Genomic DNA, 12,463 nt, shown 5'->3' on the forward strand with positions numbered 1-12,463 from the left:
GACACAGACACAGAGGATCAATGAAAACACACCAGCCTCTGTCGTCAATTTGACTCAACAGGACCATAATTTATGAATGTCATAAATGAAGTGAGATGTCGAATGATTTTCTCATTCTACAGAAAGGTAACAGAGATTTGCCAAAATGTCGTCTGGCCCCTGAGAATATATCAGCTATTGTGAATATCAAACTCACAATATCTGATATTTTCCAAAAGGTATTTTTGGTAAGAGCATACTCCTTTTTTTAAGTGAGCCAAACAGATGAAATAGGAAACAGTGGCGTGAAACAATAATCCTGATTCCTTAAACAACCATATTGGTTTCTTTTTCTTTACTGTACATGAACAAGAGCCAGTGAGGCACTGCCTCTGTGACGGCATTAACCTATTTTACACAGAACTGTGGCAGCTCCTATGGGCTCTCCACAGCTCCACCACCCAGCTGAGCTCCACCACAGCGAACACTCGCCTGTATGGAGGCTCCGCCCGCCGCCGCCCGAAGAATAAATCACATTCTTGATCCGGCTCACTGAGCAAGATTACATCAGAAATGACACAGCGGCAGACAGGCCCAGGATCAGCGTCTGTCTTCTGTGTTTGACTTGAGTTTTAAAAACACTGAAGAAAACGCTGCAGCTTCTCAGTCGGTGGGTGACCATCAGTTTCTCAGCGTGAATAAAAGAGAGAGACCTATTTAATCTACTCAGTTGTAGAGATGAAAGTGACTGTAAAAGATTGAATTATCAGTCTTATCATAGGATGAGTGAAATCACTGTAATCATTTTTATAGTTATTAATGATGTCTGGTTAAGGATTTTGTATGATTTCCTCCTGCAATTTTCTTTCTGTATGATGTAAGTTATATTCAGCCCATATTCATCCATAATATTTGCCTCAAAGGGCTGAAAAATCTGCACAAGGTGCAACATCTCCTGTCCACAAATACAAAACATAACCTGTCCACCCTTTTGCCATTTAACTTGGAGCAAAACAAATAATAGGGTCATTCATTTGCTGCGACACATCTAAAAGCATTTCAGAAACAGTCCATGGCCTCAGTTCCACATATTACAAACAGTTCTTCTTCACCTCATATGCAAATGTGGCCCAAGCTGCTCAAAAACCAAATCAGATCATCTCTCAGGAAGCGCAGACAGCAGAGATGATGTCTATGTCATGTTTTGTTCTCAGATTACCGCAGCCGAGCATCGTGGCATTTTGCCCGGTTAATATGCAGATTTATGCAGCAAGGTGCACGATAACAGATCATTTACTGCGCAGGGAGGAAGTTTACAGTTTTCTGTCAGGTTCTCCTCTGAAATATGCCGACGGCGATGTACCTGATGCTTCGCCATTAGTCTGGCATTGGCCAATTCTCTCCTGAGAGCACCGATGGCAAAAGATTCAAGGCAGCGACAGCAGCAGTAATGCAAATGACAGCTCAGTTAACACGGTCATGTGCAAAAAGGAATCATCGACTTTTATTAATCCTTCAGGGAAAGCTACAGCTTCACCGAGGTTTCATACCTGTCGGCTACAAAACAGAGGGACTGGACTGCAGTGAGAGCCTGACCACCAAATAACAGAGGGACCGGGAGGAGACCCACTCTCTCAGACAAGTCTAGAACCAGTCGAAACCACCTCTGGGCAACTGTAAATTGCAGCATGCTGAATGTGGTGTCAGATTGTGGGGAGAGGAGCATCAATCCACGAGATCCCAACAGAGAGAGTTCTTCGGGGGTTCTTCAGAGAGATTTTGGAACTATGAGGTCAGCGTGGACTGAGACGAATGCATCTCTTGCTGAGTTACAAATTCTTTCAGCTGAAGTGGCCTCAGAAGATGTCTGCCCTCTACTGCTAATCAAACAAGTGCACAGAGCTCCAGAACCGCTTCCAGCTCCAGCTCAGCGGGCTTCAAAGACCTGAGCTCAGGGGCAGGAGGCTGCTGTTGGTCCAGGAAAGGATTAAGTTAGCAAATAATGAGGACTAGATGGAGGGAGTAGGGCGGAGTGGAGTTTAACACATTACTCCACCACAGCGGCCTCTGAACCATGTATGCCTAATTCGTCAGTGGCAGGTTCGCTGCTCCCTGCAGGGTTCAAAGCCCCGTCAAGTAAAAGTGTTTTCAGGGCAGCGTTTGGTCCAACCTACCTAGTCAGAGAGCGGGGTCACGACAAAGTGATGACCCTGACTTTCCTCAGGTGTGGAGTAATGCACGGCTCAAGGCAACACAACATTTACAGCCCTCATATTATCCGAATGGAACCAGAGCAAAGGGGAATTTACCTGCTCTAATGTGTGCAGGTAAAATCACTTTCCTCCGACTGTCCATTGCTGAAATGCTTGGTTTTTAGCGCCTGTCTCTTTAAAGCCCCCCCACGATAAAGTTCAATCTGGTCATTATGAGCCACTTATTTAACTTTGCGGACTTTTTACATCCACAACACACTGAGAAAGATTCATGCGACTCATTAAAAAAAAGAATTACGTTATATGATAAAAAGCTCATAAAGCAGCATTGTAATGTAGGTGGATGACATCGTGTTAATAATGAGCCAGAACATCGGGCCTGACCCTGAAGGACACTATGAGGAGCACTGGTGAATTAGAGCTCGACACTGAACCGTGTCGGCTTGAGTGCTGTGTTTAAACCTGGCTGTTTACAGCAGGACTCAGGGATCACTGGTCACAAACCAGCTTCAGAGAGTCCGTTCAGAAACCAAATGAAAGCAGACAGAATAATTGGGTCTTGATGTTTTTTTACAGATGCACAGGAAGACAGGATTGGCCGTGCAGCTTTCAGGCATGAAATTAAAGATCTATCCCACCAATAGATAGCCCCACGAGAACTTAAACAAACTAAAGTTATGATTTAATATTAATATTTTAAATATTAATGTTTTATATTTTATTTTGATAACCAAATGTATTGAACGCCTAAAGGCACACCAGCTTATGGTATCACTCCTAACCATTATTGCACAACACTGGTCACTGACAACAGCACAGACGAGAGACTGCAACTGACAAACAAGAGAAGTAATCAATCAAAACACTAGAGGGGCTTTCACCCCCCCCCCCCCGCCTCTACCAAGGCCTGACAGTCCCCTAATGAAAACACATTTAAATTCAATAGAGCTGGATTATTTGCTGGGTCAGCATGTCATGGTTTGTTCCTGCGTTTGTTGTTATTCTTCTTCATTTTCCAATTATTAATCTAGAACCATGAATTTTTCTATGAGAAATCCACAAACGTGTGGAAAACGCCCTCATCTTGCAACGTTAAAGAAAGTAAGTGACCCAGAGCTCATCCAAGTTTCAGGGTGATCAGTCCAGTAGTTTTTCGGACTCCTGGTAATTAACAGACCCAGATGAAAACTAATTGGCAGACGTAATAAAATTATAGGTCAGATTTCTAAATAAAAAGGGCCTCTGCTTATAAAAAAATTCATCCTGTTTATCTCAAAAGGTGTCCGATTTGTAATTCAGGCTTCTGCATCTTGAACTTTTCTGCTGATGCACAGACCTGCACTTGTGTATTTGTCTCAAGGAAAATAAGTCTCATCACTAAAACCTTGTGTCCTCACATTTACATGAAAGATGGTGAATTGACAAGAAGGGAACTTCGTCTCCAGCAGCTGACTCAGAAGTTTACCAGGAAGTCTCAGCCCACAATGTGAAGGTATAATACATCATAACACAGTAGCTGTTGTCTGTGTACATCCTCACACTACTGCGGCCAAGAGAGAACAGACAAGAATTATTAAAACATGTATTAAGACAACACGCAACAGTAGAAATACGACTGTGGACACACGCTTTGTGATTTACTCCACTCTGACAGCTGGAAAAGACATGGTCCTTCCATTGCTTCTATTTTGGTCAAATATGTGAATATCCTGAATGAGACAGGCAGACAGAACAGGCCGGGACACTAGAAGAAAAAATGTTTGTGGGCTCCACCCCTCCCAGCTCTCTCTCGCTCTTACACACACACACACACACAGGTGAGTGGCTGTCCATCTGCTTGTCGGACCGGTGATGTGAATCTTTCACAAACACAAACACCTCTGTATCAGTCGTCTCCTCCTCCCACCTCGGTCGTCTCCTTTTGCTTTTTGCTCCGTCTTGTTCCCTCGCGCTCTCTTTTCCTGCTGCACACAAACAAATCAATCTTCCTTCGACCTGTTGGAGATGAGCTTGGCTGGCGAGGGGGGGGCGGAAGGTGGAGTTGTTGGAGGTTGTGTTGGAATTGCAGAACGGGTGACACACTGTCGTACTTTCAGCTGAGAAGGTGCCACTGACCGGGCTTTGGTCATTACAAGTTAGTTACCTGATGGGAAAATCAAAGCTGGCACTCATAATCTCTTTGTGCAGCTCCACTATTTCTTTAACAGATGAAATAACTGTCTTCTCCTCTCCACCTCCACTCTGTCTGTGGGATGTAGGATCAGACCTACAGAGGCAGGAGAGATGAGCACACTCAGAACTCAAGTGCATCTGAGCAAATACGCTGAAACACTAATTTACACATTTTCAGTAGGACGCATCTTTCTAATAACTCAATCATTCAGTATTTGAAGCCAATTATGACCATGATTGGTTCATAATTTGACTATAATTCCTTAATTTTCAGTTTAAATTTCAGAAATTTATCTCTTGCACTTTTCAGAGATTTGGGGATCATGAGTAAAAAAACTGGATTTAGCTGCCGAAGGGAAAGTTTCCCTCAGAAAGAGAGAACATATAAAAACGTATTGGAAACACAACTCTACATGTATGCTAATGTTCAAACTATTTGCTAATGCACGGTTAGATCTTTCATATTTATTTTCAAATCTAATGAACCAAAAAACACAAGAGAAAGTGTGTTTCTGTCCAAACGTTTATGAATAAGTGTCAAAACTCTGAAGTCTGTTGATGTAACGATAGCAGGGAAGCTAATATATTGTAAAGCACAAACAAAACAACACTTGTCACTTAACGAGTCGGGTGCAGGAAACAACAAGCCTGTCAGAAAGAAGCCGTCTGGGTGGGGGTGCTTTCTGTACATCACACGTATGCAAAGCAGTGCTCGTGGTTGTCCTGGTGACGTGCGGTTGCCGGGGCAACTCCGTCAGGTGCTAAACAAGGCGGTCGACCGGAGGTCATCTGAAAAGATGGAGTAGCGTAGGAGGACGAGGACAGAAAGAGAGGGAATCGATTGCAAGCTGCTCGGCTCGACTTGGAAATATTAAGTTTTTCTTTTTCTTTTTTGCTGTTTTCTTAAACAACACCGATTTCAATTTCCCTCCCTTCAGACAAAACCTAAAAAATACTTCAGCCTCATTTTAAATTGGTTGTGAAAACACCATGAAATTTTGAAATAGCAAATCGTGAACAATACTTTTGCAGAATACTGCAGCAAAGGCCAATGTAGGACATGCAGGTGAGAGAGGAGGAACCTGCACACCGTCCTGTACTTGAAATCAAACTTTATTAAGTGTAACACGTTCCGCTCCTGTGGGGGGAACCTGATGAAGGTCTACCCGTGTTACACTTAATAAAGTTTGATTTCAAGTACAGGACGTGTAGGTTCCTCCTCTCTCACCTGCACAAAAACACACATCCAAACACAACATGTTTGTCTTTAGAGACAAGCTTTTCATCGTGTGTGTTTTTCTCTCCTCCTGTTTTGAATCAGGAATGAGCGAAAACAAAATCTTACTGCAAATCCTGTGGGATTAGTTCTGCATGAAGTCTGTGTTGGACAACGCTGCTGAGACGATCACCATCATTGGCGTGTGGGCCTCAACCCAAACACAGGTGGAAACAGAAAAGGGTTGGTTAGCCAGGCCTCTCCGATTGGACAGAATGTTCAAATCCAGGAAAATAACAACTAACAACAGTCGTGAAAAAAGAGGGGACACTGTAAAATGTGTGTTGGGGAGAGATGAGAGAAAGATGAGTTTTCAGGTGTTACGTGCACACGCATCTTCACACACTTTCCCATTTACACTCAGACTTTTCGAGTCTCCCTGATCGTTCCTCAGAACTCCCTGCTTCACTTGGTAATGAAAGATTCCCGTCTAGTGCCTCAAAAACCTCAGCAGACAAAAAGCAACAATGGCTAGAAACGAATGCCAGATGAATTCCCAGGTTGGAGAGACGACGACAGCAGGCGATTCGAACCCCCCCCCCCCCCCCCCCCCGCCTGTCCCACTCCCCCCCCTGTCCCACTCCACAGTAAACAAAGAGAAAACACCGCCGTGGCACCCTCGGCTCTTGGAGATATAATTACATGAGCCCGTGACATCTGCGCCACTGTATCCTCAGCCACGTCATGAGACCAAGTGAGCAGCTCTCTGGTGCTCGGTGTTGAACGGCGGTGGGGCACAGAGCCAGCGGGGGGGGGGGGATTTGCCTCAGAAAAAATGAAAAGAAATGTATTCAGGTTTTTGTTTGGGGTTCTGTTGTGATTTTGTGTTTTGCTGAGGGACCAGTTTATACCCAGAGATGTCGGCATTTTTATAATTGTGTTTATTTGCTTTTGTGTCATTTATCGAACACTAAAAAGTAACACAATATTACAGCTGTTATTTGCGATTGTCTCAGGAGGCTCTCTACAATACTTTGGAAGCTCTGATTCAGCCACAGCGACATTGCCGAGGCTCTGGCTCACAGCCGGCAATTTCACTTCATGATGAAGGTGCTGTGTGGTCGCAGCTGAGGTCACAGCAGCAAACACCCACAACAAACAGCACAGGCTACTGTCATTTGAAAACAGACCACTGCCACAAAGATGAAAACACACATTAATCATACACAAGGAACCAGAAAGCCACAACTAAAGGACATGAAAACAGCCACAGACCTCGAGTACACAACAGAATATGGTCCACACACTTCAGGCTGTACCATTTGAACTTCAGTAAGAACAGTTTACCCCACTGTAAAATGGAGTAATCATCACACTGTTAACAACTATGGATTTAAACTGTTTACAAAAAAGACACATGATTTTTTTTACACCATTTTAATGACCTACAGCAGTAATAAAATGTATGTGTTCCCTTTTTCATTTTTATTATAATCATAAAAAAACTGAAATCACATTGTTGAGGGTGAGTTAAAAAGTTCCACTGCCTTTTAAGGTGAGTTTCAACAAAGAGACTAACTTGTAAATATAAAATAATCCTACTTCAACTAGACTAATATATTAACGGTTACATATTAATCAGGAGTGGCCTCATAAAAAAAAACCTTTCTGCCTAATTTCCTGTGCGACACATTCTGCACCACGGTGGTTTTTCTGTTCCGCATCAACAGTCGACTCAGCCTCCGGTATAATCAGGTAACAGCGAAGAAGTTAATAAGCTGCCCACTGAGAAATGTCTTGTGAAGAGATATCCTGCAGGTGCTGATATGTTTTTGCATTTAAATAAACACATGCAGAGGTAATATTCCCGCCGAGCTCTTTGGTTTGGGGTTAAGATTCCTGATTAACCCCTGCTCCTGCTGCGCTGCTGAGTGAGCTCCTGGATGCTACAGCTCTTAAAAGCCTTTGTTTCTCTTCGGTGAGTGGGAGGATGTGTTTTCGACGAGGCTGTAAAACTCCACTTCACGGAGATTGTGAGAGTGTGACTGTTTCCCAAGTAGGAGGAGGAGGACGTGTGGAGAACAATCCTGTGCCAGCGCAGTATTTGGCGAAGGCCAGAGGGAGACAGTCCATTCTACCATTTATCTGACAAGACAGATGCTTTGAGGCGCTCCACTTCTATTTTTTAAGGATAATACCATTCTGTGTATAAAGGCATCTGTTGTCTGTCGGAGGGAGTCAGAGAAACAAAGACACACAGAGACACGAATCCCTAAAACACTGTTAGAGTCCATCCACCAGCGCTCACTGGTGAGGCAGCCAAGCCCGGCCAACTGGAAACACACATTTGTTGCCAGGCAACACCAGTGACATCAGCAACCTTCCTCACCCCTCCACACCCGCTGCCAGTGGCTTAAAATAGCTCACAGATTATTATCAGCCTTCAAAATGGCAGGCGTTTTCTCATATGCACGTAAAAGGGAGAGTGAACTGGGCTGCTGCTGGCTTCAGGTGGCACGCATGCAGGTGTGTGTGTGTGTGTGTCATGGGTGAGTTAGGGGTTAGGGGATGTTAATTCACTGTGTGTAAAAGAGGAATAAACAAATTATATCATGGGAGTGTAGGTGGAGGAGGAGAGAAGGAGCGGCGTGCCGTATCTGGGTTGATGAGACAGGATGAATCAGCAGTAGTCTGAGGAGTGATGGAGTCGGCTGCACATGAGGATAACGAGCAAACCGATCACTTCCCCCTGTATCAGAAAGCTAATCACACCTGCAGCAGCCAGGCGCTCCAGAATGAAAAACTCATCATCGGCTAAATTGGGAAAATTAGTCAAATTCTCTGCCGCAAGCTTGTCGGCACGATAAAATATGTCCCGCAATCATTTGGCATTGATCGAAAAAAGTGTATGTTTGACAAATAAAACAACAGCGTGTGTGATGAAGAAGAACTAACTCTGGATGGTAGTTCCATGGAAAACTTCCTGAGATCCCAAGCTGCTGACAAGATTGTTTTGAAACCTATGAACCTGTGATATCTTCAACGTGTGACCTCACGTCTCCTGAACGTCACGCTGCCGCTCTCCGTGTTTTGATGGCAGCTGACTCCCTTTGATTTTTTCCAAGTGCGGATCTCACCGAGCTCCAATCGGAAGGAGAGACGCCGCCGGCTCTTTTGTGTGAGACAACTGTTTCCCAATCAGCAGTTTTTGCTTATTTGGCTGCAAGGTAGAGGAAACTTCCAGGGGACGGATGGGAAAGTGATGTGGAACCAAACCCTGAGCCGCTTATCGGAGGTGTGCGCCTGGAAATCAACTGTTTCCACTATAAGGAGAGGAAGTGAATTTGATGAATCTTTCAACAGGAGCTGGAAGAACTTTTAAATACTATCTACAGTGATGATAGAGCAGTTGGAGCCTGAGACTAGAGCATGTTATCAAAAATCTAATCCAGTGACAAATATCTTATTTCATTTACTATTGATTTAACACAATTTCCTTCTACTTGCAGCGAATTGAAAGTAAACTGCATGTTTTTCAGCTTTCAGCGAACAACCCTGGCTTCTGTGCGAAAGTCGATGGGAGCTGCAAGAACATATTTCAGAAAAATAAATGGTAAAATAACCTTGAAGTAAGACTTTCATCTTCTCTGAACCTTTTGGCAATTTCAGTTGCATATTTCTACGTTTTTACTAAAACCTTTTGAAGGTCACACCAAATTCAAACTCAAGTCATGAGTGGGGGAAAAACACACCAATACCATCAAAAATCAAAAGAATACATGTACTTATATTTAATGTACTTGTTTTTAATGATAATATAGCTTATAAAATCTATGGTATTGGATCTTATTCTCATTTTCATTTGTTTGTTGTATCAGCAAATTGTGTGGGTTAGGGTTAGGGTTAGTTCTTCTAACTCCACTATCCTGCATGAAAGGTTCTATTCAAATTAAGTTTGATAGTCTGATTGACTATAGATTTAGTACAAACCAGTGAAGGTATGTTGTAAACCTGGTTCTCTAACCCTAGAGAGGAACTCTAATTTAAAATGTTGGTATTTCCCCTCCTCTCGAACTCCTCCCACACCTCATCTAACCTCCAGGATTACACGCATGCAGCCTGAAAGATTAATGAGCAAATGCACTTGTGATTGATTTTGTTCAATTTCTATCCATATTGCATGTGACTGCAAAATGCAAAGCTCTGTTGTGAAAGTAGGACAAATCTATCCTTGTATATAGATGAAAACCAAACGTGGGAGAGAGTGACAAGTTTGAAAAATGACTCGGGAGCCGGACGCCTGCAGACACGAGCAAACTTTGTGTTTTAGGTGTTTGGACTATAATGAGTTTCTCAAGGAGGAGTCTGGCTCCTTCTCCCCGACACACATTTTGGATTAAACGACCCTTGAATGCTAAACTGCTCTGCAATGAGCAAGTTGCTTCTTCTTCCGTCGGAAGGGAAGATGAAGGAAGGGTTGTCAAGCCCCCCCCCCATCAGACGATGCTAAAAGTCGCTTGATCGATGTCCTGTCCCCCAAAAAGACGGTTGAACAGTAAACTGTGACGCTCGCAGCTGGGGGACTCGTGAACTGGAGACAGGCTGCAGGAAATTGAACACTTATCTTTTATAACATTTGATATCTGGCTGCCAATTCGACAATGTTTATTAATTTGAATAAACACAGCACTTGAGGATCATATGAGGTTTGAGGAAACACCAACAGGGTTTTGGACTGGAAAATAACTATGGTGCTCTCGTTTTCCACTTTCTTTCATTTTCTTTACTGCTTAAGATAGAAATTACAAACCAACAATGTCTTAATGAGTATTTCAAACATGGCCGAGTAGTAAAGCAAGACTCCCTCAGACCCACAAAACCCTGAACACGTTTGGATGCACTGCTGGCCGCCAACTGCCAGTTATTGAGTTAAGCAGGGGGTCTTTGAGTAAGTTTGTATCTCTGTCCGGTTGTGATGACATGCATCTCAATATGAAGTTGATCTGATGAAAGCCTTGGGACTGACAGCTGATCTCTGTTTGTAATGACTCAAGTCTTTTTGAGTTTACATAACTCAGCTGAGGATCCATAATAAAGCCTAACTCCAGCATAGAGAGGGTGAGTGAATGTGGTCTGGACTCTGTGGAGGAGAGTCATGGTGTCAGCGACGCTGTAGAAGGACAGAACACCTGCACTGTGATCCAGGTACACTCCTACTCTGGAGGACCAAGGACCTGACACAGGAGTCTTGATGTTGTTGTATTGAAATACATATCGGTTTCCATCACAATATAACATCCAAGATTTATCATTGAATCCAAAAACACATTCATGTGAGCCTCCTGCTCTGCTGATATTCTTGTATGTGACTGCTACATAAACTGCTCCTCCCACCTCCACCTCCCAGTAACAAGGTCCAGTCAGACTCTCTCTACTCAGGGCCTGAGCATAAACAGTGAATCTGTCTGGATGATTAGAATAAGACTGTTCTTCTCTCATAAATGTTACTTTTCTGCTTCCCTTAGATAACAACACACGTCTGTTTGCTGTGTTTGGATCCAGTGCAATTTCCTGTGAATATTTTAAGAAGTCAGCTCTGATCTCTGGCTCTGGTTGTCGCAGTAAAACATCCACTTGAGACACATTCTGTAAAGTCTCTGTGTCTGTCTCACTCAGAATGTCCTGAAGTCGACCTCCGAACTGTGACACAGCTGCTGTCACGTCCTCAAAGTCCCTCAGAGGACGGAGCCTGATGCTGGATGAGTGTGCATATCCACTGAGTGGTGACAGTAAGGGGTAGTTGTGTAGAAACTGGTTGTGATCCTCTGTGTCTGAGAGCTGATTCAGTTCATGGTCTTTCCTCTTCAGCTCAGTGATCTCCTGCTCCAGTCTCTCCTGAAGCTCTCTGACTCGACTCACTTCAGTTTCCTCCTGGGATCTGATCTGCTTCTTCACATCAGAGCTTCTTTTCTCCAGCAGACGGCTCAGCTCAGTGAAGATCTTCTCACTGTGCTTCACTGCTTTATCAGCAGAGCCATGGACGACCTTCTCCTTCTGTTGAAGCAGCTTCACGTCTTTCTCTGTGTCCTGGAGTCTCTGCTGGATTGTTTGCCTCCTCGGCCCGAGCTCTCTCTGCCTCTCAGTCCTTTCTGCTGCAGCTGACACTGTGTCGTGGTCTTTATGTTCCTCCACAGAGCAGAGATAGCAGATACACTGCTGATCAGTGCGGCAGAACATCTTCATCACCTCGTCGTGACAAGAGCAGATGCTCTCCTGGAGCTTCTCCGAGGGCTCCACCAGCTTGTGCTTCTTCAATGCAGCTGACTGAAGATGACGCTGGAGGTGTTTTTCACAATAAGAGGCCAAACAATTCAAACAGGACTTGAGAGCTTTCAGTTTTCTCTCGGTGCAGACATCACAGGCCACATCTTCAGGTCCAGCATAGCAGTGATCAGCAGGAGCAGCTTGGAGTCCAGTCTTCTTCAGCTCCTCCAGTGAATCAGCTAACATGGTGTTTTTCCCCAGGACAGGCCTCGGTGTGAAGGTCTGTCTACACTGAGGGCAGCTGTAGCTTCCTCTCTCCTCCCCATTGTCCCAGTGGGTGTTAATACAACTCATACAGTAGCTGTGTCCACAGCCAGTAGTCACCGGATCCTTCAGTAGATCCACACAGATTGAACAGCAGAATCTTTCTCTGTCCAGTTGATTTTCTTGCTGCTCCATTTCATCTGCTGCCAGAGACTGTAGAACAGATTCACTTCCTCCGAACAGAAACAGATCTCTGCTCCTCACTCTCTCTCATTCACTTCCTCTTTTTTTCCACGTATGAGCAACAGTATGGTCTTACCTCTCCTCAGCAGTGTTGTCAAACTGTTTAAAGGCA

General features: G+C 44.1%; 2 protein-coding genes across 2 annotated transcripts in view; both read right to left on the minus strand.

Annotated features, from left to right (window-relative positions):
* The window catches only part of acss3 (acyl-CoA synthetase short chain family member 3), a 31,749-nt gene that overhangs the window by 3,224 nt on the left and 16,062 nt on the right, over window positions 1-12,463 (minus strand). The window lies entirely within an intron of this gene.
* On the minus strand, window positions 10,630-12,318 carry LOC133004874 (tripartite motif-containing protein 16-like). The gene has a single exon (XM_061074419.1). The coding sequence runs from the start codon at window positions 12,301-12,303 to the stop codon at window positions 10,630-10,632; it is 1,674 nt and encodes a 557-aa protein (XP_060930402.1). The 5' UTR covers window positions 12,304-12,318.

This window comes from Limanda limanda, chromosome 1, assembly GCF_963576545.1.
Source record: "Limanda limanda chromosome 1, fLimLim1.1, whole genome shotgun sequence".
Lineage (NCBI taxonomy): Eukaryota > Metazoa > Chordata > Actinopteri > Pleuronectiformes > Pleuronectidae > Limanda > Limanda limanda.